The 27,504-nt window shown below is 39.6% G+C and overlaps 1 protein-coding gene across 3 annotated transcripts in view; it reads left to right on the plus strand.

The window, feature by feature from the left end:
* Positions 1 to 27,076, plus strand: part of LOC110458735 — a 44,326-nt gene extending 17,250 nt beyond the window's left edge. The window contains exons 5-18 of one of the 3 annotated variants that reach the window (XR_002463823.1): positions 545 to 694; positions 3,023 to 3,087; positions 4,810 to 4,968; positions 5,924 to 6,055; positions 8,336 to 8,537; positions 10,073 to 10,171; positions 11,786 to 11,902; positions 13,415 to 13,592; positions 14,288 to 14,542; positions 15,393 to 15,530; positions 20,111 to 20,131; positions 20,808 to 21,404; positions 23,395 to 25,766; positions 25,890 to 27,076. Coding sequence is in view for 2 of the 3 variants with exons in the window: in XM_021510619.1 (XP_021366294.1) it covers positions 545 to 694; positions 3,023 to 3,087; positions 4,810 to 4,968; positions 5,924 to 6,055; positions 8,336 to 8,537; positions 10,073 to 10,171; positions 11,786 to 11,902; positions 13,415 to 13,592; positions 14,288 to 14,542; positions 15,393 to 15,530; positions 20,111 to 20,131; positions 20,808 to 21,404; positions 23,395 to 23,522 (2,241 nt within the window). In the remaining variant the exon portion in view is untranslated. Of the gene's footprint in view, positions 1 to 544; positions 695 to 3,022; positions 3,088 to 4,809; positions 4,969 to 5,923; positions 6,056 to 7,054; positions 8,298 to 8,335; positions 8,538 to 10,072; positions 10,172 to 11,785; positions 11,903 to 13,414; positions 13,593 to 14,287; positions 14,543 to 15,392; positions 15,531 to 20,110; positions 20,132 to 20,807; positions 21,405 to 23,394 lie in introns of those variants that run through there. The other 2 variants (XM_021510619.1, XM_021510620.1) reach the window with 2 other exon arrangements.
* Positions 27,077 to 27,504: the final 428 nt, after the last annotated feature.

Genomic DNA, 27,504 nt, shown 5'->3' on the forward strand with positions numbered 1-27,504 from the left:
CACACTAACATATCTGTTATGCACATTTATTTGGACATTTGATTCTGAATCACTAGACAATGGTAAGGCAAGTCAATCTTGCACAATTGACAGGTTTGTCTCCCACCCTTCACAGGTGTGTCTCCCATTTTAGCCAGGAAAGATCAGCTTGTCACCCCCTAGGGGGAGATAGCCTCCTGCCGATTAACACGTGCTCAATTGTGACGTCATTAAAATGTGTCACCGGTAATTGTGACGTCATCAAAAGTGAATGACGATATTCATACCCTACATGTCTTTTTGTTTACACTAGGCCACTTTCGGTGCAGCTGTGACTGAAATAATAGGATGGGAGAAAAACAATCATCCCATACCTCTGGGTGATTTATTTGGTTGTCTAACCCTTGGCAGAGCCTCGGGTTAGACAACCAAAAATCATCACCCCTCGGGTTGGAGATTTCTCTATCACACCCTCAAGGTAGGGGAAGATTCTATTAATCTTAGCTGTATTTCATTTTTAGCCCAATCTCCTATAAAGTAATTAACTGTCTTTACCTGATTCCAGTGCAATGTACCTTCTGCATTGACTCCAGCGGTGGTTTCCAGAGCAGCCAGCATCTTCTCATCATGGGGAGGATACTGCCACCACTTCCTGCTTTGTGGCAACTGTAGACGTGGAAATGCCTGCAGGTTCAAACACACCATACCCCCTTTAGTGAGTTGCTTCCCTTGGAACGAATAAGGGATGCTATTTTCAGTTCCAATGAGTCAGTCTTGTCAATAATTGTGAGAAAGTACTTATTTTATGTGAAAAAGAATTTCCTTCGTCACCTGAGAGGGTCTTAAGTTGACTTATTGTGATTGCCTTTACTTTGTTGTTGTGTATCATGTGTAGTTTGTCTGTAAACAGATCACATTCTCGACTTCTTCTGAACCACTGTTCCGATTCCGGTAAAACGTTTCAAGAAGCTTCCATGGTACCAAAAACAAATTGTGAATTACATGCTTCTCGCCCCCTAGAGGTCTGAGGGGTGTGTGAATTACATGCTTCTGGACCCCTAGGGGTCTGAGGGGTGTAATTCTTCTTGCCCTCGAGGTTCTGAGGGGTGTAATTCTTCTCGCCCCCAAAGGGTCTGAGAGTGGGTGAATTACATGCTTCCTGTCCCCTAGGGGACTGAGTGGTGTAATTCTTCTTGCCTCCTAGGGGTCTGAGGGGCGTAATTCTTCTCACCCCCTAGGGATCTGAGGGGTGTAATTCTTCTCGCCCCCTAGGGGTCTGAGGGGTGTGTGAATTTACATGATTCTCGTCCCCTTGGGGTCTGAGGGATGGGGCAAAAAGGTGTCAAATTGGTTGAAATGGTAATAATTTTCTTCTTCAGCAAATCCTCTTCATGTCTTTATGGTTAGAAAGGTCCTGAGGTGCCTTATCAAAATTGTGAATTTCATAACCCCAAGTTCACCCATTTGCCATTAGGGAGAGGGTAAATTTACCTTAAGTTTATGTAGGAAAATAAGACTTTTTGTTTTATTTTGTTAATTTCTAGGGGGAAATAATTCAAGCATGGTCAGAACTGTTATCATGTATTTGCAGTTTGATCGTATTAAAAGAAAAAAGATCCTGACTTGCACCTGGAGCTTAACGGGTAGGAGCAAAAACTGTTGAATGGATTAAAATTTCAACTATCTTCTTCAGACCTAAATGTGCAAGAATCAAATACTAAATGTGCGTGTGGGGCGGTAGTCTGTTTAACTTAGGAATAAGGAGTTTAGGTTAGTTATGGTCGGTCGTGTAATTCTGTAAAAAAAACTACCACTTTTATTTTACAAATGCTTCCTACAACTTCCCTTTGGTGATCATAATACAGATTCCATTGTAATTCCATGATAATCTGCTTGTTTAGTAAAGATTGGAGAAGGTTTGTACATGTATAGGTTTCGCCTGTTTTCTGAAAAGTAATTACTAGCTGTATTATATTTGTTGGTCACTCCCTAACACCATTTTATCAGCAGATCCACTGTCAAAAAGTTATGTTTGGTTTCTAAATGACTTTATATGGATTATTTCTCGACAATTTAGATGACCAGAACCATGACCTGATTTTCATATTTCAGGTTATACCACAGCATCTACTTAATATTGATTAGTGAAGTGTTGGGGTCAATCATCCTCGATACCAGGGGTTACGTTCAGTTTCACTCTCTACACCTCTGGAATATGTCATAGCAAAATTGGAGGCTCAGTGTACGCCACCTTGTTGACGAGACAAGAAGACTAGTTCGATCCTTTGATGTACATCAAAAGAGTCTCGCTGTCACATAGCGGTAAAAATTGACAGGCTTTGAAGACGGGCGTCTCTCCTTTGTAATCTTCAAAGGACAGGTATCAGCCTAGCAAATGGTCAGGTTTTTACCCGAGACCAATCAAAGAGCTATCTTTGTGCCTTTAATTTTGCTATGACATATTCCAGGGGTGTAGAGAGCGAAAGTGAACGTAACCCCTGGATATCGAGGATGGGGGTCACCATAAGAATTGTGTGGTTGTGGGTCTTCAACCTTCACATGCAGGAAGATCACGTGTCTACACCTAACAATTCACCTATCAAACATTTCTGAAGGATCCCTGTCCCCCTGTGCTGCGTTTTTTTTGGAGAACTATGTATGCTCCCCTTAACATCCATTTACATATATATATAACTGTAGCATATTTGGGATGGGATAATTCCGTGGAGCAGGTAGCTATACGTAGCTCAATTGGTGAGAGCGAAAGTACAGTGTATAACAATCTGAAGTCCAGAGGCCCGGTATAGCCCCACTGAAATTTTACACTCGGAACTGTTATTGATTGTATACTTTGTTTATTTCATCTTTATAATTTCCTGCAGAGTACGGTTTTCTGTATACGAATGATTTATCAGTCATAATCTTACCGGTAAAACAGTTTTTGTCAGTGGTACAGGGATCCTTAATGTATAATAAGAGGGCCCCGGGTATAATATTGATCTGAAGGTATTGGAATGGTGACATAATTTGTGTGATTTTGTAGGAGTGGTTCTTTCAGCAAGGCCAGGCCACAATACTGAATTCACGAAAGACACAGAACAAAGAAAGGTACTTTTTAAAGCTACTTGTTACAAACTGTCAATGTTCTTTTCCAATCATCTACTTTCCTTACCTACACATTATTTGCATTTGAACCAGGGACATAGAATTCTCATGAAGATGCAAGCAAACAAATTATGCAGAACTTTACAGTATTCTTTATATCTTAATTAATAATGAAATATTGCCTTGAACTGATCGGGAACCATTCTTTGTGATTGCCCCAACAAACGCACTTGCTTGGGGCAAGTAGGCCTGGATGATATTTATTGATAAATGTTACTTGCGTTCGGCTCTCGGCCTGAAACTGATGTTTCTGCATGTCAGACATTTTCATTTGTGTATACCTCATGAGATAGTAGAATATACAAAGCTTATAGCAGTTATAGCTTTTTAGGTCACCTGAGACAAAGTCTCAAGTGACCTATTGCGATCGCCTTTTGTCCGTCGTCGTCCGTCGTCCGTCCGTAAACAATTTACATTTTCAAAACCCCTAAACCAATTTCAATGAAATTTTGCAGAAACCTTCCATGGCCAAAGGTCAACTAAAATTGTGAATTATATGGTCCCCAGCCCCCAGGGGCCTGAGGGGCGGGGCCAAAAAGGGGAAAATTGACTAAAATTTCAAAAATCTTCTTCTCAAGATCCAGATATGTTAGAATCAAAAACTCTTCATAGATAGATGGGTCTTAAGGTGCTTTACCAAAATTGTGAATTTCATGACCCTGGGGTGTCAGGTTTCCCGCTGGGGAGGGGGTAAACTTTACAATAGTTTATATAGGGAAATCACATTTTGGACCAAAATTTGTTTAATTGCCATTGGAAGTAATTCAATTTGGGTTAGCATTATCAGTATTGGGTAGCAGGTTGATGGTATGCACATATGAGCCCTGACTGACCCCCCAGGGCTGATGGGTGGGGCCAAAAAGAGTTGAATTTACTGAAATTTCAAAAATCTTCTTCTCAAGACCCAGATATGGTAGAATCAAATACTCTTCATAGATGGAAGGNGGGGGGGGGGCAAAATTTGTTATGGTTTATAATGGCAAATGATACTTTGAATATTACATGTTGATAACTTGATTGGAATTATAACCCTAAGTTGACAGTTTGATACTTTGTAAATTTTGAGCCATCCCTACCCCCAAGGGCTGTAGGGTGGGGCCCAATGGAGTCTGTGTGTTAAAATAAAATTTCTTCATTTTCCTTGTTTAGAATCAGAGGTGCTAGTTTCAAATACTTTTCAGTCTTAAATCTGTATGCTAGATATTTAATAAGGTGGTTTTATTGTTTTTTGTCACTTTGAATAATATTTCTGTTCATGTTAAAAACAAAAAACAACTCTCTGTATAAATATATCAGGTGACCGTTAAGGCCCATGGGCCTCTTGTTTGAAAAAATGAGTGTTGTAGAATAACAGAGTTTTGTAGCCATTGTCACAGAATTTCAAATTAAAATAAGAATGAGACGAAAGCTTCAAGATTCAGCACTTTGAACCTATCACATGTAAAATGAGGTCATATTGGAGACTTGGAGTTAGTTACAATTCACAATTCTAAAAAAAAAAGTGACACATGAATATTTTTTAAGTAAATGTATGTTGTGCATATATCGTGAAAAAGTGTAATAACTCAACATGTTTATGTATTTGTGAAAATTTGAACACCAAAAAAATATGATACTTTTTACAAAGTGAAACTAATAGAATCTTGTCTCTCTGCACTATAACAGAGCATTTGAAGCTTACCAGCTGCTGAAGACGCTGAACGTTAGGCCAATCACGCGGGACGTTGTGGAAGTCCTGCTTCAATTGGCGGTGCATGTCTGGGACACGGATGCTGCATTCCAGCTGTTTGGAGACCTCAAATCTACAGACCTCATCAACAACATGTATGCATAAATACATTTCAGAAAGTAAAACCAATGTTTATAAACGTAACGATTCAAGGGTTGAAAGACAAACATGCTGTGAATATTGAACTTCATCAGGATTGGAGAATACCCAAGTGTTTAAGCAAAAATTTGAATTGAAAGTTTCAATAGGCTGGAATATCACCTTTGATGCCTTGGGGTATTAATGCTCACTTATTTTTCTGTGCACCCCTGGAATATGTCATAGCATAATTGAAGGCACGCCACTAGCTATTTGATTGGTCTCAATTAAAAAGGCATGCCTCTAGCTATTTGATTGGTCTCAATTAAAAAGACACGCCACTAGCTATTTGATTTGTCTCGGGGTTAAAAAAACCCAAGAAAAACCTGACCAATCACCAGGCTGACACCTGCCCTTTGAAGATAACAAAGGAGCAAGACCAGGGCCACATACGTTTATCACGATCCAAACGGTTGAACTGGTTGGACGGGAGTTGTTCATTATCAAATAAGGTTGGTCCTAGTAATCTGATGCTGCTTTCAGGCGAGCCTAGACAAAGCCTTGCAAGCCCTGCATGAACATTTGCAAGTCCGCCAGGATTTATACCCGAAAATGTTATATTTAAAACAGACAAACCGGTTGAACTGGATATGTGAAAGGGGCCCAGAATTCAAAGCCAGTCAATTCTACCATTACATGGCCACAAGATTCTTTTGATCTTTTGCTTTTACTATCAAGTTTAAAAACAACACCCTAACAAGTCAGTCTGAGTGTTGTTTTTATTGCCCAAAATATCCAATTTCGGTCTCCTCAATAGATAATGGTAAGCTAGGTAAACATGAAGAGCTCTCTTCCCAAATTACTCAGCATTTTCGACCTTCTTTCCGATATAGCCAGCCAGGTGATTCAGTGTACTTGGACCACTTGCAATGACATTTATTAAACTTTTAAAAAAACAAATCTGTTTTGCAGGACTTCATCGATGTTGGTGCGTCTTTGTAACAGTTCCCCCCAGAATTATACCGACCAACTGTGGGCGCTCTTCCAAGTAGTCACGGAGAAAAGTCTGAAGCTTAATGGTGCTTGTCTGGACACAGTTGTACAGTAAGAGACTTTTTGTTTTACAGCTTTTCTGATTTTGGATCAGGTGATGATTTTAAAATTACTTAACTTGAAATTTTTGTATAAAGCTAGTTTCTCATTTTGCCAAAAACTATTTGGAAAAAATCACAATTTTGCCTTTTAATGATCATATTTTCTGCATGAAGACTTAATCCCTTTTACATAAGAATAGGCCCTGCCAGTTACTAGGATAAAATTCAAAAGTTGTTTGATCTGTGCCTCATGGGTGTATTACGTTGTAGATTTGAAAGAAGTCTTATGTAAGTCTAATAAGTGACAGAAATAAACCACATGAGTTTAAGGGTTTATGCTACTTCACACCTGCCCTGCTAGAATGATTTCCCTTGAATTAGCATTAACATTGTCACGATGCCCTCACAGTCTTCTGTATGGAAATACTCGGAAACAGAATACTCAACAATTAAAATGATCAACATTTCAATAATTCAACAAATAAAGTTTTAAGTACTTTCACAACAGCTGCCTTGGCGAACCGGAAAAAATACAACCGTGATAACGATAGGTTGCCAGTATTAAGATACAAAAAGAATGCACCTAGTATACCTAATTACTGTATGTGACAGCCCACAAGATCTGTATCAAGTAATACCCGTCTACAACAACACACATTAAGTAATACACGAGTTTCGGTTTCCACCATACACTCACTGTGACTAGTGTACTATGATTTAAAGTACCAGTTTCAAAATAAAGTTAATGTTTCAATGATACACTGTAATAGTTAACAGTAACCACTGTGTAATGGTAAAGTTCTCCCTTCAGTTCCCTCGAGATGATGAGGCAAACATATAAAGTTAAAGGCCATACACATATGTCCATGTGAAGTATTTAGGCCACACAGTTATATTTCTCATCTAATAATACAAAATGCTATTGAAACATAACTTATAGTATATAGTCATGGAGAATATACAACACAGTCTAGAGTTCCAAGTCCCTGACTTTACTGATTTTGCACAGGAGATACGACGACAACATATGCTGCAACGGACAGTTGTGTGAAGTTCTGTGTGTCTAACTGGGAGTACTGGTGATCTGCTGAACAGCCTGATGAAGGTCAAGGTCCTCTATCGTGTGATGTTTTGAAGTCCACCCCATCCCTAGTGCCTGTCTATCTCAGCTGTACATATCGTTATCCATATCCTGGTCAGGCATCCCAACCGAGGCCTAAGCCCATGACTGACTGTGCCTATCAAACCAAACAAACACCCTATAACTATAATTGTCTCTCACAGTCTCCAATGTAAACAAACAGCGATAGCCCGCTTCCGGGTATCGTAAGTCGACTTCCGGTTTACAATATTAACCCTGCAATGTGTCCATCTAGCTGTCTGTTGTACTTGTCTAGATGATAACTTGAGAATGAATGATCATATGATGTTCAAACTTGATGTGTTTGTTGCCTAGTGGGTGCAAAATAACCCTATTGATTTGGGCATGGTCCGCTAGAGGTCAAGGTCACCATTGCTAAAAATAGAATTTTGTTTGATCAGGCTTGTCCAGAAAGTAACTTGAGAATGAATTATTGTACAGACTTCAAGCTTGGTGTGTGGTAATGCCCAGTGGATGTGAAGAAATGTTTTGATTTTGCAGATGGTCTGCCAGTGGTGAAGTCTCTCTCCTTGATAACTAGATCCTAGCTGCACTACCAGAGGAGCTATATGTTTGTCTGTCATTGAGTTCCTCAGTATCTCACTTTGTTTGCAGCATATTTTGTGTACTCCTTGTAATACAATTGCCATATTTTGTGTGTGAGTACCTCTGTGGACATCCATAATACTCCAGGAGTCACGCTCACTTTCCCTCTCTGCACCACTGGAATATCTCGGCAAAATTGAAGGCTAGGTATTTGATTGGTCTCAGGAAAAAGAACCTGACCACTCACTAAGGCTGATACCTGTCCATTGAAGATTACAAAGAAACACCACCGGACTTCGAAGAGGGTCAATTTTACCGTTACGCGATCAAGGGCTTCATTTGATGTACATCAAATGATCAGACTAGTCTTCTTCTTTCATCCACAAGGTGAAGCACATTGAGCCTTCAATTTTGCTATGAAAAATTCCAGGGTTACAGAGAGCATAACCCCTGGAGTATCAAGGATGCTTTCAAAGATGTTTGAAATAAATTAACAAAAGTTTATAGGTTTCTTTGTGCAGAACTCTTTAGCGTAGGAATCAGTTAGGAGATGCGTATTTGACTTAAGTAACATACAGCCTTAAGTTGTTTTTTGTTTTGCAGGGCATTCAGTGTGAGGCGAGAATACACGAAACTGTGGGAGGTGTTACTCTATTGTAACAGTATCCCGTACTATGTGGTGCCCATGCAGGTGCTACATGTGCTTCTGTTCACGTGCATAAAGTCCCCTGAAGAGTACCTGCCTGCCATCACTAAGTGGGCGGAAACCTGTAACCATGATCTGCTTCATCAACTGGAACATAAAGTAAATACTCCTCTAGACATTCTTAAGCTAGTTTCATAGGAAGCACGGTAGTCTAGTGGTAGGACGCCGGGCTCGTGACCGAAGGGTTGCGGGTTGGAGTCACGGCACGGCACTGTGTTGTATCTTTGAGCAGGATACTTTACTCCGCTTGTTCCAGTCTACTCAGCTGTAAATGAGTAGGTGGTTGGGAAATGCTAGCTGTAAGCGCCGAAATGGCAGCACCGGCTGTATGCTCCCCAGGGAGTTGCAAAAGATATTGGCTGGTTGCAAAGGCCCTATAACCACGGATATTTGTGAATCCCATTGAGACGACCTACAAACTAGGTTGTGATAAAGCGGTACTCAAATTATTATTATTATTATTTATTCATTAATAATACATTCCAACATGAAATAGGGTGACTAAATACTTCTCTAGACTTTCTTAAACTAGTTTTATCAATAGGATTGAACAGCAGGCTAGGCTAAGTTCTCTCCTTAGGTTGACATGACAAAGACAGTAATGAAACAATTGATCAGAAAATACTGATCTTTTATTCTAATACATGTACATATTTGATTAATATAGGCAGTTGCTGACTTGCTGGCAAGAGTAGTCTGCTATATTGATGAACTTTGAACTAACTGTTTTCCTGAATATTTATGGGCTATATATAGCAAAGCAGTTACATATATATACTACTACAGCTGCATACAAACACTCAACCAGCTACTTTTTTCTAAACAATCACCTGTTTCCAAACTTAGTGAGAACACTGCAAACATCGTATAAGTTCAATTAAAATCAATTAGTAATAGACAATCAATGCCCTAATGATACTTTAAACAGAAGAATTGCTACAATCTTCGTTAAAAACATAAAACCATGAAGCATCCGTATGTATCCATTGGTTGGAGTGATCACAAAGCTCTTCATTTTCAGTGAGATATGATTTAAGCCTGGTTGGCATCATCACCATGTGATTACAATTTAATTGTTTGAAGATTAAGACCCTAACTTCCCCTAGTGTCTGGGGAGCAAGGCCAAAACCTAAGCCCTCATTCAATTTCCCTGATAAACAAATCTCCTTCAATCATTTTTGGGAGCACAATTTATATGTTATATAAAAGAACCCCTATCTCATTTAAACTTTACCTGAGAATGCAAAAAAATCTTTAGAATGCCCTTATTTAATATAAAGTTACATTTTCGATGCATATTCAAAACAGAATATTTATAAAATGGCAATTTTTCCTCAGAAATTTGAGAAAGAGGTGTGTTAAATATTTTCAAAAAAAAAATATGACACAAGTTGCAGACTTATTTACAATTAAAGAAGGCTCAAATACACAAGGTCATAACCTTAAAATATATGAAGAGTATTTGAGGTTGAATATTAGAAAATATTCCTTCACACAAATTACTGTTGACATATAGAACAACCTTCTGCCAGTGACAGTTTTAAAATAGTATTGCACTGCTCCTTTAGAATCATAAATTAACTAGTTGATGTTGTTAGACAATAATTTTAAATGGTTTGTTTGATCTGCTGTAGATCCTGCTGGAGCTTTATGATATCTCTGTGAAGTACAACAGCAGGGTTCTAAGTTCCCTGTTGGAGCAGCTTACCGCCACCCAGCTGCCAGAAACCCAGGTAAGATTCTAACTAACAGCCACCTAGCTACCAGAAACCCAGGTAAGATTCTAACTAACAGCTACCTAGCTACCAGAAACCCAGGTAAGATTCTAACTAACAGCCACCCAGCTGCCAGAAACCCAGGTAAGATTCTAACTAACAGCCACCTAGCTACCAGAAACCCAGGTAAGATTCCAACTTACAGCCACCTAGCTTCCAGAAACCAAGGAAAGATTCTAACTAACAGCCACCTAGCTACTAGAAACCAAGGTAAGATTCTAACTAACAGCCACCCAGCTGCCAGAAACCCAGGTAAGATTCTAACTAACAGCCACCTAGCTACCAGAAACCAGGTAAGATTCCAACTAACATCCACCTAGCTACAAGAAACCCAGGTAAGATTCCAACGAACTGCCACCCAGCTACAAGAAACCCAGGTAAGATTCCAACGAACTGCCACCCAGCTACCAGAAACCCAGGTAAGATACCAACAAACAGCCACCCAGCTACCAGAAACCTAGGTAAGATACCAACAAACAGCCACCCAGCTACCAGAAACCTAGGTAAGATACCAACAAACAGCCACCCAGCTACAAGAAACCCAGGTAAGATTCCAACCAACCGCCACCCAGCTACCAGAAACCCAGGTAAGATTCCAACAAACAGCCATAAATACACAGAATATCAATATTCGAGTCTAATTTCAGTAGTACTCTGCCAGATTCTGTGGAAACTTCAGGAATCTTTTTGGCAGAAGAAAAATAATACATGTGTAAATGTACCATGGAAGTTTATTACCTTGACCTCTGTGACGAGGCTATTGCTCTCCAGTGTTGTAGTGGGGCATTTATTTTGTTCAGACCCATTTCTAGTTTCTTGATGGTGGCAAGCCCACAGGGGAAAAGCATGGTGCGATCCTTTCTCAATACTCCCAGGGGTAACGCTCGCTGCACTCTGGAGTATGTAACGCTCGCTGCACTCTGGAGTATGTAATGGTCACTGCACTCTGGAGTATGTAATGGTCACTGCACTCCAGAGTATGTAATGGTCACTGCACTCCGGAGTATGTAACGCTCGCTGCACTCTGGAGTATGTAACGCTCGCTGCGATCTGGAGTATGTAACGCTCGCTGCAATCTGGAGTATGTAACGCTCGCTGCGATCTGGAGTATGTCATGACATTATCGAAGATGTTCATGCCACTTTGTGCATTTGATGTACATCAAAAGGATTGCAAGGGAGTGTCACAGTAAAACTGACTGACTTGGAAGTCTGGTGTCTCTCTTCTGTTTGTACATCTTCTGTTAGTACCATCTTCAAATGATGGGTATTAACCAAGTGATTGGTCAGGTATATCTGAGACCAATCAAATAGCTATCGTCATGCTGTCAATTTTGCCATGAGATATTCAAGGGGTACAGAAAGTGTAAGTGAGCGTAACCCCTGGGGTAAAAAGATGGGTGCCGTTGAAGGAAGAACAACTAATCCTATCTGACATCACTCCTTTTGTCTGCAACCACTAGAAGACTGAAATGTGTGAGTGGTTTGAGGGTTCTGCTTATCTACTTAATGTAGTATTGATTGTCTACCTTATAAAACCGCCTTGTTAAGTCGTTGCTCTTGGTGTTTTCAGGGAGAGCTTCCAGAGACCACAGACATACTAGGAGAGCAGGACTGGAATGGGGACAACGTCGACGAGGGTCCAGTCACAAGTTCAGACGAATACAAAGGACGTCAACACAGAATACGGGTATGTGATGTTGTGCATCCAGGTATTATTTCTGTCTCCTCGCCATGAAGTAGCGGAAGCGAGACTAAGGTGTTGTTTTTCCTGCAGCCGCGAAGTAGCGGAAGCAAGACTAAGTTGTTGCTTTTACGGCGACGGCGGTGTCAACATTAAGTTTTTGCATTTAAGTTAGTTTCACTGAAAGTATAAATGCTAGACTAACCAAACTTGGTCCATAGATGCATCTTCGGTAGTACATCTCAACCAATGCATCACATGCAGGATGCGGCCCCTTTCTTGGTCCATTGACTTTGTCAGCATCTCTATCAAAATGAAGTTTTTGCGTTTAAGTAAGTTTCTCTGATATGTGTGTATTGATGGACATAGCGGGGCACAGTTTACTTTTCCTTTAAAATACTACTTGTCCTAAATGGCCAAGTAGATTTTGACAAAATTTGGTCTTGAGCATCCTTAGGCAAAGGGGACTCAATTTTGTATAAACAGTGGGTGTGGACCCCCTAGGGTCAGAGTAGCGGGGGCCCAATATTGGAAATAGAGGTAAAACCTTTAAAATCCTTCTTCTACCGTAGGGATTAAGGGATTTTGCCCTAATTTGGTCTGGAGCATTCTTAGGCCAAGGTGACTCAATTTTGTATAAATGGTGGGTGTGGCCCCTGGGGCAGAGGGACGGGCCCTATAGGAGAAATTGAGGTAAAACCTTTAAAATCCTTCTTCTACCATAAGATTAAGGGATTTTATCCCAATTTGATCTGGAGCATCCTTGGGCCAAGGGGACTAAATTTTGTATAAACGAAAGGTGAGGCCCCTCTGGGTGCTGAGAGTTGTGGGGCCCAATATTGAAATTCAAGTTTTAAATCTTAAAAATCTTTCTTCTTCTGTACTATTGGAGGGATTTTATATATGTAATAAGAATTATTTGCTTATTATCCAGGTGAGCGATACTTGCCCTCTGGCCCTCTTGTTTATGGAGTTTTACCCCCTTTGTTAAAAATCTTTGTCCGGACAACTCCTCCTAAACTAATGGGCCGATTTCAATGAAAGTTTACAGATATGGTAACTAACCCCTGAAGTTGTGCATCCAAGTAGTATTTTTTCATTCCGTTAGATTTACGTCATATTGAAGTTGTGCACCCGGGTATAACTTATTCATTTTGTTTTAATTTATTCCCTTCATGCTAATTATGGGATGCAGGGGTATCTTTGTTACCCTCTGGATAACGGTTCTAATTTGAACTGGCCTTCCTTTGGTGCCAACAGCATTATGGCTTCAAGGTGTATTTAATGTCTGCAAATGCCTGTGTTGTGTTGATGGGCCATTAACCATAAGAAACCAAGCTTGTTCAATTAATTATAATGAAATACATGTATAATTAAGTCAGGCTAAAATAATTCATTGAAAGTTTCCGATAGAAAATCTCAAATTTGCGTGTATTTTATTTGAGGAAAAAATGATCAATTTCTTTATCACTTAATATTTTAAACTGAAGATTCATTTGTGTTTGTGTATACTTGAAGGGATGCAAATTAACAAAGAATTGGGAACATCTTGGATCTATCTTTGTGGAGCTGTGCTGCGACCTTGAACTAAGCAACCCCCACTATATCCAGGAGTACATCTACGTTCTAACAGACACCGTGAAACCAGTGTCAATGGCTCAGAACTTCAAGCTCTTTCTACAGGCCATACATAAAGGTGCATAGAACAAAATTCAGGGGTCTCAGAATCATCCACTATAGCACTGTCCTTGGAACAAAGTGGGAAGGTTTTCAGAACTGTCATGGTAAAACTACTCAGAACAGAAACAATTACTTCTCTCCAGATAAAATATAAACTTTATATATTTTACAACAACAAAAAAATGAAAAAAGTTATTACTAGTTTAGTTATATTAATCACTTATCAGATAGACTAGAACAATGTATCTTCAAAATTTTTATAACGATCTGCGGATAACAAAAGCTTTTTGGTCTTCATACAATCATTGAAAATCCAAAAACATTATAGTTATGAATCTTAATATTTTTGGCCAAATTGCAACTTCCTGAGGGGAAGCCCAATCGTCGGTCTGCACTGTGGTAAGGAGAATGGTTCAGTTAACAAGTTGTTATAGCTACTTGTCCTACGTCAGCTAAACTCGTACCATATGATGATTAGCACATGTGATGGGTCGGTCAGATGCTGGGTCTGGCCAATATTTCCCTCTTGAGTGACATTGTAAGTAAGATTTGTTAAGATCATGTCCGATATTGTAGACCAATGTTTCCCTCTTGAGTGACATTGTAATAAGATTTGTTAAGATCAGGTCTGATATTGTAGACCAATGTTTCCCTCTTGAGTGACATTGTAAATAAGTTTTGTTGCGATCAGGTCCAATATAATTGTTTCAGAGCTAGAGACAAAGTTGACAGATAATATGGATGTTTTGGATGAGCCGTCCCTGGCGCGTATTGGTGCAGGCCTGCTAGGTTGGTGTTACCAGGAGGGACTATGGGAGGAGGGCTATCACCTGCTGTTTGTGATGCATCAGACAAGAGTCTACTACCACAAGTGTACAGGCCATGGAGCCATTGGCACAGCCCTTATCGCCATGGAGATCTGTCTCAACACCCTCAGACCAGAGAGTGCTCTGCAGATCCTACAACGTAAGCTGTCTAATACCTACTATTGGGTCGGTTTAGGTTTACTGTTGCCTTTTGGGGCAACAGCATGCCCGTCATGATGGTGATCATGATAGGCTTATAACTACATGGAAATAATTATTGTATTAACTCCTTCACCCTTGTTTCATAATGAACTATTCCAACCTTTGAATTGGGAGAGTTCAAATGTGTCTTTGGGAAAGCGCCACCTCTAAAAATCTTTAAATTTAATACTATAAAAGAGGACATTTTAGAAGGTGGAAATGTTCACGTTGTGACTCTTCAATCTGTTCGTGGTGTGGAAATATTTGCATTGGGCAATTGTTCTGAACTCAACATATTCTATCCATCTTTAATATTTATATAATTTTTCACATGCTGATATTTTTGTGCTTATTAACATAACATGAAAAATGCAAGCATTTCACGCCACAAAAAAATCCACTTTTACAATATATGAAATCACTGCTCTGAATAAATGAAAATTGTCTTTGACTATTTTACATTTAAATCCGTAACTGATATATTTTGTAGATCTTCAATCATTTAAGTGCAGCAATCGAAGCACTTTGTAATTGATAATTAGGGGACTAAACTAAATGTAATTGTTACATTTATATAGTGGGCCCCATGAGTAAAAGAATTGTCAGTCACTTAAAGGTGCCTCTCTGCTCTCTATGGTCATGTGTTTATTTCCATGGTAGGTACTGATATAACAAATTTGAGTAGATTTCCATCTCTAGCTGTAAGTATTGCAAGTAGATGATGATATCAATTTTTTTAAATTTTACTGTGTCCAAATGATAAATTGATCCAATGTATAATGGTGGAATATTGTTACAATTTATTGCAGGTTCCAAAGGACTGATTACAACCACAGAGAATGGAGCAAATGTCACGAGGATTTTGGAGATCTTGTTTGATAAATTGTTGGAAAAATCGTTAACGAAGATGGCTTTCTCTGTTCTTGTTATAATCATAGAAAAACGAGGTAAAATAAACGAAGAATTAATTTCAGAAAATGAATCGTCATTTCTCCTCCCCCTTACTGTCTGTGATCCCATTGGTAAATCTCTGTTAATAGTGTGATAGGTTGTTGTATCGTCATTTCTCCTCCCCCTTACCGGGATCCCATTGGCAAATCTCTGTTAATAGTGTGATAGGTTGTTGCATCGTCATTTCTCCTCCCCCTTACTGTGATCCCATTGGCAAATCTCTGTTAATAGTGTGATAGGTTGTTGCATCGTCATTTATCCTCCCCCTTACTGTGATCCCATTGGCAAATCTCTGTTAATAGTGGGATAGGTTGTTGTATCGTCATTTCTCCTCCCCCTTGCTGTGATCCCATTGGTAAATCTCTGTTAATAATGTGATAGGTTGTTGTATCGTCATTTCTCCTCCCCTTACTGTGATCCCATTGGCAAATCTCTGTTAATAGTGGGATAGGTTGTTGTATCGTCATTTCTCCTCCCCCTTGCTGTGATCCCATTGGTAAATCTCTGTTAATAATGTGATAGGTTGTTGTATCGTCATTTCTCCTCCCCCTTACTGTGATCCCATTGGCCAATCTCTGTTAATAGTGTGATAGGTTGTTGTATTGTCATTTCTCCTCCCCCTTACTGTGATCCCATTGGCCAATCTCTGTTAATAGTGTGATAGGTTGTTGTATCGTCATTTCTCCTCCCCCTTACCGTGATCCCATTGGCAAATCTCTGTTAATAGTGTGATAGGTTGTTGTATGGCCATTTCTCCTCCACCTTACTGTGATCCCATTGGTAAATCTCTGTTGATAGTGTGATAGGGTGTGGTATCGTCATTTCTCCTCCCCCTTACTGTGATCCCATTGGTAAATCTCTGTTCATAGTGTGATAGGTTGTTGTATCGTCATTTCTCCTCCCCCTTACCGGGATCCCATTGGCAAATCTCTGTTAATAGTGTGATAGGTTGTTGCATCGTCATTTCTCCTCCCCCTTACTGTGATCCCATTGGCCAATCTCTGTTAATAGTGTGATAGGTTGTTGTATTGTCATTTCTCCTCCCCCTTACTGTGATCCCATTGGCCAATCTCTGTTAATAGTGTGATAGGTTGTTGTATTGTCATTTCTCCTCCCCCTTACTGTGATCCCATTGGCCAATCTCTGTTAATAGTGTGATAGGTTGTTGTATGGTCATTTCTCCTCCACCTTACTGTGATCCCATTGGTAAATCTCTGTTGATAGTGTGATAGGGTGTGGTATCGTCATTTCTCCTCCCCCTTACTGTGATCCCATTGGCAAATCTCTGTTAATAGTGGGATAGGTTGTTGTATCGTCATTTCTCCTCCCCCTTACCGTGCTCCCATTGGAAAATCTCTGTTAATAGTGTGATAGGTTGTTGTATGGCCATTTCTCCTCCACCTTACTGTGATCCCATTGGTAAATCTCTGTTAATAATGTGATAGGTTGTTGTATCGTCATTTCTCCTCCCCCTTACTGTGATCCCATTGGTAAATCTCTGTTAATAGTCTGATAGGTTGTTGTATCGTCATACCTGCCCAATGTCCCTGTTCTGGAAGGAGACTCCAAACTTTTCATTTTTTTTAAATTGTTTAAATCAAAAGAATGCTCTACATCGTGATGTTGTTCAAGTTTAATAAGTTAATTGCACAAATTGCTTGTACTATGGTGAGAAACTTTGGGTATTGTAATATTTGACGATTTGGCACTGAAAGTAGAAAGTAGATATTTGGCATAAGCTCCGGACATTTAAATTTATGTTTCAAGTGTAGTATCACTGTCCCTTGTTTACAGTTCATCTGTCTGTTCCTATTATGGACTTCAGACAAACTTTGGGTGCACTTGCATTTTGGTGATACAGAGTTTTGAAGATGAATTCAACTTCTGTGTATTTAGGTTACAACTTCATCATCGTTTCTGCGTGGTTGATGCATTTCAGACCATAACATAGCTAAATAGTGGTGGTATTTCAGTAACATTTGTATTGTTCATATGATGACAATATGCAGACCAAGTTCGATGATGAATGGAATGAGAATATATAAATATATATATAAAGAAAAGATCGTAACAACACGTCTTTAGCTCTTTCATCTCATCAAGGAGATTCTTCAGACTGTATTTTTGAAGGAGAAATTATGATGTCGTAAACTATCACATAATAGTTCGCTATTTGTGTACCCCCATAGCAATATCTTAGCAATAGAAATACATAATGATGGTCATAAGGTAAAGAATACTATTGGTTTTAGAATTGCTGTACTATTATTACTTTTATTTATGTATCAATTATTGAGAGAGAGAAAAAAAACTTTCCCTGTGTGGGGTTACTCTGGACCATTACATTACTGATCCGATATCTAATTAGTATGTTGCAGGCACTTACAGTTGGTTTTCCCCTTTCAGCCTTTACATGTATTTCTATTTTGGATTGATTTTCACCAAGTTGGGTGTGTTTGTATGATATGATGGCAATCCCCAGACTGTTTGACTGGGCGCTGTGTATTAGGAATGAGGTCACACATAGTTCTGATTAGTTCTGATAGCTAGGTTGTCATTGGACAATGTTTCCTATTTGTGCAAAGGTTTTCACAAATTTTAGTTAATGGTTAAATGTACAATTTTAATATTCATTAGAAGATTTAATGATGGTGCATATTCTGATTGGTGGACATTTTGTAGACTGCATAATTATATGATCACGTAATTTGGCGTCAATTTCACAAATTTACATTATTTCCCTATATTGCCTGTATTTATTTTCGTCAGTATCTCCCTTGGTATCCTTAGTGGAATGTCGTGCTGATGTTGCTAGGCTGAATGTCGTGCTGATGTTGCTAGGTGGAATGTCGTGTCGATGTTGCTAGGTGGAATGTCGTGCTGATGTTGCTAGGTGGAGTGTTGTGTCGATGTTGCTAGGTGGAATGTCGTGCTGATGTTCCTAGGTGGAATGTCGTGCTGATGTTGCTAGGTGGAATGTTGTGCTGGTGTTGCTAGGTGGAATGTTGTGTCGATGTTGCTAGGTGGAATGTCGTGCTGATGTTGCTAGGTGGAATGTCGTGCTGATGTTGCTAGGTGGAATGTCTTGTCGATGTTGCTAGGTGGAATGTCGTGTCGATGTTGCTAGGTGGAATGTTGTGTCGATGTTGCTAGGTGGAATGTCGTGTCGATGTTGCTAGGTGGAATGTCGTGCTGGTGTTGCTAGGTGGAATGTCATGCTGATGTTGCTAGGTGGAATGTTGTGTCCATGTTGCTCGGTGGAATGTCGTGCTGATGTTGCTAGGTGGAATGTTGTGTCCATGTTGCTCGGAGGAATGTCATGTTGATGTTGCTAGGTGGAATGTCGTGCCGATGTTGCTAGGTGGAATGTTGTGTCCATGTTGCTAGGTGGAATGTCATGTTGATGTTGCTAGGTGGAATGTCGTGCCGATGTTGCTAGGTGGAATGTTGTGTCCATGTTGCTAGGTGGAATGTCATGTTGATGTTGCTAGGTGGAATGTCGTGCCGATGTTGCTAGGTGGAATGTTGTGTCCATGTTGCTCGGGGGAATGTCATGTTGATGTTGCTAGGTGGAATGTCGTGTCGATGTTGGTAGGTGGAATGTCGTGTCGATGTTGCTAGGTGGAGTGTCGTGTCGATGTTTCTAGGTGGAATGTTGTGCTGATGTTTCTAGGTGGAATGTTGTGCTGATGTTTCTAGGTGGAATGTCGTGCTGATGTTGCTAGGTGGAGTGTCGTGTCAATGTTTCTAGGTGGAATGTTGTGCTGATGTTTCTAGGTGGAATGTTGTGCTGATGTTGCTAGGTGGAATGTCGTGTCGATGTTTCTAGGTGGAATGTTGTGCTGATGTTTCTAGGAGGTATGTTGTGCTGATGTTGCTAGGTGGAGTGTCGTGTCGATGTTTCTAGGGGGAATGTTGTGCTGATGTTTCTAGGTGGAATGTCGTGCTGATGTTGCTAGGTGGAGTGTCGTGTCAATGTTTCTAGGTGGAATGTTGTGCTGACGTTTCTAGGTGGAATGTTGTGCTGATGTTGCTGGGTGGAGTGTCGTGTCGATGTTGCTAGGTGGAATGTTGTGCTGATTTTGCTAGGTGGAGTGTCGTGTCGATGTTTCTAGGTGGAATGTTGTGCTGATGTTTCTAGGTGGAATGTTGTGCTGATGTTGCTAGGTGGAGTGTCGTGTCGATGTTGCTAGGTGGAATGTCGTGCTGATGTTGCTAGGTGGAATGTCGTGCTAAGTCCAGGCTTTGACACAGTGATGGCTTGTTAAGTGTCCTGTAGTAACCCCATCCACTGAAGACACCTGTCATATGACCTTAGGTGTTGTTTGGTCCCATTATTAGTCAATACTCTTGTTGTATATTAAGATTGTAAATGTACATATTTTATTTTACAATATTTGCTCAGTTTTGAAATGTGACTTTAAATAGACAGAATACTGTAGGCTTAATAAAAAGGTCAGTTATGAATTTTCTATATGCAAGGCAGACAGTTTTGTAACTCTATCAAGACTAGTAGGGAAAAAAATCTAAAGTAACTTCCAAACAATCTTTAATATCTCCTTCTCTTCCATTTCAGAACAAGATCAAACTCAGACAGGTATGTTTTGTCATTTTGATACCAGAATGTTTAGGTTCTTAACATTATAGTACCACACCAACAGAGGTCAAAGTTAACATTACAATACCCCACCTACAGAGGACAAAGTTAACATTACAATACCCCACCTACAGAGGTCAAAGTTAACATTACAATATCCCACCTACAGAGGTCAAAGTTAACATTACAATACCCCACCAACAGAGGTCAAAGTTACCAGTACAATATCCCACCTACAGAGGACAAAGTTAACATTACAATACCCCACCAACAGAGGTCAAAGTTAATATTACAATATCCCACCTACAGAGGTCAAAGTTAACATGACAATAACCTAACTACAGAGGTCAAAGGTAACATTACAATACCCCACCAACAGAGGTCAAAGTTTAGTTTTGGATGGATTTGAGGGAACAAGTCTATGCCACAATATATTGACAAAACAATTCACTTTTATACCATGTCACATGTTTCCAGAACTGGTCTACCTAGCATGCTCCTGTTTTTTGTTGCAAAAGGAATCTATGTTCAATGTTAATGGTGTTAGATGTTTTTGTTATAATAATCTTCTTGTCATTAATGCACAGATTAACTGGATGTTTTAACTGATTGGTGTTGTCATTGATTTCTTAGACTGAACTTAGATGTTTCACCTGTCTTGTCATTTATTTCACAGACTTATCTGGACATTTCAACTGCCTCGTGCGGAAATCGCTGGCTACAGGTGACATACACACTGCTTTCGGAGTGTACAAAGTCCAAAAGGAGACTGACAGTGGCAAACTGGACATGCTTGGCTTGCGCGGGCTTCTCACAGCTTGTGGTAAACACAGGTTCGATAACAAATATATCAAGGAGGTGTACGAGTCCTGTGTCATGCGTAAGCTCTACCCCCCACAGATCTTGGACACCCCCCGATCGGTTGTGCTGTCGTGCATGATGACACCCGTAGAAATGTATTTGTATATCAGTGATTACCTGAATGCCCTGTACAACACTCTCTGTGAATGTGTAATGGACGGTACACATCTGACAATGGAAAACTTCTGTCTGACTGTACGGGTCTGGTGGGAAGAGAACCCGCTGCAGCAGAAAGACTTTCCATACCTATCTCTGGCTCCACAGACACAACAGGAGGTGTGGCCCATGGCGCTGTACGTTCTAAACAAGAACATCAACCCTCCTCTACAGGCCGAGTACAACCAGAACACTGGCTGTATCCGTGTCAATCCTGAATCCTTGTACAGCTATCTTCAGGAGAAAGACAGGAACGGTAAGATGGACTTCACTTAATGACCGTTAATCAAAGATATATTGTTTGAAGAATGATATATTGTTTGATCAAAGATATATTGTTTGAAGAATGATATATTGTTTGATCAATAATATATTGTTTGAAGAATGATATATTGTTTGATCAATAATATATTGTTTGAAGAATGATATATTGTTTGATCAATAATATATTGTTTGAAGAATGATATATTGTTTGATCAATAATATATTGTTTGAAGAATGATATATTGTTTGATCAATAATATATTGTTTGAAGAATGATATATTGTTTGATCAATAATATATTGTTTGACGAATGATATATTGTTTGATCAATAATATATTGTAAGTACCTGTACAGCTATATTAATGAAAAAGGTAAGAACGGTAAGATGGACTTCACTTAAAGACGGTTGATCAATGATATACTGTTTGTCAATAATATATTGTAAGTACCTGTACAGCTATCTTGAGGAAAAAGGTAGGAACTATAAGATGGACTTCACTTAAAGATGGTTGATGATATATTGTTTGTCAATAATATATTGTAAGTACATGTACAGCTATATTAAGGGAAAAGGTAGGAATGGTAAAATGTCTGTCAGTGTTTTTTCTCCGGGACTTTCCTCCACCAACAAAATCTGGCACGCCGTTAAATGACCATAGCTGCAATCTGATTAAAATCATATGTTACATGGCTTCGTTAACTTCGTACTACGCCTGAACATCTGAGTGTGCCGCGGTCAGGGTCACGTTCAGGTGACCTTTATATTAATAAATACTCATTTAAATTTTGACCAATCAGAAACCCTCTTTCAAAAGGGCGCTCGGAGTTGTAACAAATATGGCAGACATTGATGGGAATAATGCGAAAGTTCTGAAGTTATTTGAGATTGATCGTCTGAAACCCCAACAGAAAAAAATATTCGAAGCTTTATTAGAGAAGAAAGACTGTATGGCGGTGTTGCCTACGCAATTATTACCCAATGGGTACATTTTCCTTGGCGTCGTAGAAACGTCAGTTCCCGCCGCCATATTTGTTTGGAAAACTAATCTGTTCAATACCCCTCGCTATTTATCTATAAACCATGCTATTCCGATTCGCTGGCAAACTTTTGCCAGTGCGCCTCTGATTGGTTCATCTAAAGGTCACTTGAACGTGACCCTGACCGCGGCACATTCAGATGTTCAGGCGGAGCCATGTAACAGATGATTTTAATCAGATTGCCATAGCTGTTAATAGGACGTAAAACACAAACAAACACAAACCCATAATTGATTTTTCTGTTTGATCAATGATATATTGTAAGTTCCTGTATAGCTAGCTATCTATAGGGAAAAGATGGGAATGGCAAGCACAGATTATAACATCTGTACATCTTAATCCTAATATTTTTTAATGAATAAAAAAAATGTAAATTAAATTAAACAAGTTTAATACAGTAGATTTGCTTTGCTTTGAGAGCTGAAATATCACTCCCAAGGAATGACTTTTGCCATTCCTGGAATGAAGATTGATCTAAAAAATATCTAGTTTTAAAAGTAGTTATTTTCTCATGAAAAGATCATCTACTCGCTCACTATATAACTGTAATACAAAAATAATGTCTCTGTCTACGAAGTATCATACTAAATCACTATATAACTGTTATAGTCAACTTAGAAATTAATGTCCGTCTACCAAGTATCATACTCGCTCACTAATTAATGTCCGTCTACCAAGTATCATACTCGCTCACTATATAACTGTTATAGTCAAAATAGAAATTAATACAACGGAATAAAGCCTTCAGTCTTGATGTATGTGTGTTTTCATTGTTCTAGTGAATTCCTTTCTGAAAGGATTAGGATTAAACTTCATGGATGATCATGCATGAGAATGCATTGGGAAATTTTGTGTTTCAGTGAGTCAAGTTCACTATTACTTTTAAATGATTATTTTCTGCGTTGCTCTAGCAACAGTCGTTGACACTTTGCTTCTGTTACAGGGAGAAAGCAGGGCCTACATATACAGACTGCTCAGACAGGTGCTGGGGGGCCTGCCAAGATGAGAGGTAGGGCATGGGCACGTCCACAAAACTTTTCCAATCGTGGGCGGGGCCGACCATACAGGTGATAAACCTCTAGCCCAGGAAGGGGGCTGTAGTTTATTTGATCAATGCCTGATGGCGTAAGGCAGCCCTAGGACAGGTGTTGCTTAATAGACGGTACTTGTTGGACCACAAGTCTGTGATGGTGTATCCTTGTCTAAGGTAACAAGGCAATCATACTTAACTCTACATTTCCCTGGGCTAGGCTGTGAGCTGTCACATACTAACTATCAAAGATAGAGGACAGCTACTATGTGTTACTGGGCCAGGAATGAAGGAGTTGCACAGCAAGTTGATACATAATGATAGAGGATAGCTACTATGCGTTACTGGGCCAGGAATGAAGGAGTTGCACAGCAAGGTGATACACAATGATAGAGGATAGTTACTATGTGTTACTGGGCCAGGGATGAAGGAGTTGCACAGCAAGTGGATACATAATGATAGAGGACAGCTCCTATGTGTTACTGGGCCAGGAATGAAGGAGTTGGACAGCAAGGTGATACACTATGATAGAGGAAAGTTACTATGTGTTACTGGGCCAGGAATGAAGGAGTTGTACAGCAAGGTGATACATAATGATAGAGGATAGCTACTATGTGTTACTGGGCCAGGAATGAAGGAGTTGTACAGCAAGTGGATACATAATGATAGAGGATAGCTACTATGTGTCACCTGGGCCAGGAATGAAGGAGTTGTACAGCAAGTTGATACATAATGATAGAGGATAGCTACTATGTGTTACTGGGCCAGGAATGAAGGAGTTGTACAGCAAGTGGATACATAATGATAGAGGATAGCTACTATGTGTCACCTGGGCCAGGAATGAAGGAGTTGTACAGCAAGTTGATACATAATGATAGAGGATAGCTACTATGTGTTACTGGGCCAGGAATGAAGGAGTTGTACAGCAAGTGGATACATAATGATAGAGGATAGCTACTATGTGTCACCTGGGCCAGGAATGAAGGAGTTGTACAGCAAGTTGATACATAATGATAGAGGATAGCTACTATGTGTTACTGGGCCAGGAATGAAGGAGTTGTACAGCAAGTGGATACATAATGATAGAGGATAGCTACTATGTGTCACCTGGGCCAGGAATGAAGGAGTTGTACAGCAAGTTGATACATAATGATAGAGGATAGCTACTATGTGTTACTGGGCCAGGAATGAAGGAGTTGTACAGCAAGTGGATACATAATGATAGAGGATAGCTACTATGTGTCACCTGGGCCAGGAATGAAGGAGTTGTACAGCAAGTTGATACATAATGATAGAGGATAGCTACTATGTGTTACTGGGCCAGGAATGAAGGAGTTGTACAGCAAGTGGATACATAATGATAGAGGATAGCTACTATGTGTCACCTGGGCCAGGAATGAAGGAGTTGTACAGCAAGTTGATACATAATGATAGAGGATAGCTACTATGTGTTACTGGGCCAGGAATGAAGGAGTTGTACAGCAAGTGGATACATAATGATAGAGGATAGCTACTATGTGTCACCTGGGCCAGGAATGAAGGAGTTGTACAGCAAGGTGATACATAATGATAGAGGATAGCTACTATGTGTTACTGGGCCAGGAATGAAGGAGTTGTACAGCAAGTGGATACATAATGATAGAGGATAGCTACTATGTGTCACCTGGGCCAGGAATGAAGGAGTTGCACAGCAAGGTGATACATAATGATAGAGGATAGCTACTATGTGTTACTGGGCCAGGAATGAAGGAGTTGTACAGCAAGTGGATACATAATGATAGAGGATAGCTACTATGTGTCACCTGGGCCAGGAATGAAGGAGTTGTACAGCAAGGTGATACATAATGATAGAGGATAGCTACTATGTGTTACTGGGCCAGGAATGAAGGAGTTGTACAGCAAGTGGATACATAATGATAGAGGATAGCTACTATGTGTCACCTGGGCCAGGAATGAAGGAGTTGCACAGCAAGTTGATACATAATGATAGAGGATAGCTACTATGTGTTACTGGGCCAGGAATGAAGGAGTTGCACAGCAAGTGGATACAACTTAAACTGAGGATTGGGATGGCCAGCCAAACTTGTGTTCACAATCAATAATGAAGGAAGGCAGTCATGTCTGCCATACGTATCAAATTCTTCACTCTGTACTCCATTATTAGCCGTCGGATTCATGGAGATTTTTCTGAGCCACAACAGGTGTATAAGAGCTATAGGTACCAGATTGTCAACACTGTTCCAGGATGTCGGTCCACTGGGAGTGGTGGGGTCACACTGTTCCAAGTTGTCGGTCCACTGGGAGTGGTGGGGTCACACTGTTCCAGAATGTCGGTCCACTGGGAGTGTTTGGGTCACACTGTTCCAGAATGTCGGTCCACTGGGAGCGGTGGGGTCACACTGTTCCAGGATGTCGGTCCACTGGGAGTGGTGGGGTCACATGATCTTCTGTTGTGGCTTTTTGTGATCGACTCGATTGCAACAGACATATGGTTATTTAACCATGAGCAAATCAGATTCATTTAACATACAAATAATGCATTCTAGTCTGTATATGTAAATTTTCAATTTAAGATTTCATAGCAATACCTTGCCTATATATAGAGAACGTATCATTGAAAGCACAATCCTTAGGACCACTTGCCATGGTTTGGTGTTTTTTTTCCCTATTTTTCCCAAAGTTGGCCAATTGTTGAATTAATTTTAATCCAGGTGTGAATGTGATATGTGTGTGATGTGGTTAAGAAGAAAGCAGTCTTCAGCTGGACAAATGCCTGAAAGTGTCGTTAGTAAAATGGATTATTGATGAAATTAAGAGAAGTGATTTCATATCGAATTGCTTGATGTGGGAGTTTCCAAATACATACCTGTATGAGAAGCTTTGGTTTTTGAGAACACATGTACTGATTGGTAAACATTGAAGACCCATGTCTGCGGAGCTTCTCTTTCCCGTAATGTCAACATAATTATAACATATGGGTTGTGTTGCATCGTATCACCTCTACATCTTTTATTTCTTGGAGTTATGTAACAAAACTGAAAATAATACTGAAACAAGCACTTATTAGAACATTAAAAAATTACATCAATTTCATCCTTCGTGTTCAGAACTGTTTACAAGTTGGCAGACACTTAAAAGTGACCGCTAAACATATTTTTTCATCATGATTGAATTTTCATGTGTGTATTACGTTGTATATCTATGTTTTCCTTTACGTGTGTCATGTGTAGTTCTGTATTATGTCATATACCTGTGGTATGTTATCACTTACGTGTGTCATGTGTAGTTTTGTATTATGTCATATACCTGTGGTATGTTATCACTTACGTGTGTCATATGTAGTTCTGTATTATGTCATATACCTGTGGTATGTTATCACTTACGTATGTCATATGTAGTTCTGTATTATGTCATATATCTGTGGTATGTTATCATTTACGTGTGTCATGTGCAGTTCTGTATTATGTCATATACCTGTGGTATGTTATCATTTACGTAAGTCATGTGTAGTCCTGTATTATGTCATATACCTGTGGTATGTTATCATTTACATAAGTCATGTGAAGTTCTGTATTATGTCATATACCTGTGGTATGTTATCACTTACGTGTGTGATATGTAGTTCTGTATTATGTCATATACCCGTGGTATGTTATCATTTACATCAGTCATGTGAAGTTCTGTATTATGTCATATCCCTGTGGTATGTTATCATTTACGAATGTCATGTGTAGTCCTGTATTATGTCATACACCTCTGGTATGTTATCACTTACGTGGGTCATATGTAGTTCTGTATTCTGTCATATACCTGTGGTATTTTATCATTTACATAAGTCATGTGAAGTTCTGTGTTATGTCATATACCTGTGGGATGTTATCATTTACGTAAGTCGTGTGTAGTTCTGTATTATGTCATATACCTGTGGTATGTTATCATTTACGAAAGTCATGTGTAGTCCTGTATTATGTCATATAACTCTGGTATGTTATCACTTACGTGTGTCATATGTAGTTCTGTATT

This window comes from Mizuhopecten yessoensis, unplaced genomic scaffold, assembly GCF_002113885.1.
Source record: "Mizuhopecten yessoensis strain PY_sf001 unplaced genomic scaffold, ASM211388v2 scaffold9733, whole genome shotgun sequence".
NCBI lineage: Eukaryota > Metazoa > Mollusca > Bivalvia > Pectinida > Pectinidae > Mizuhopecten > Mizuhopecten yessoensis.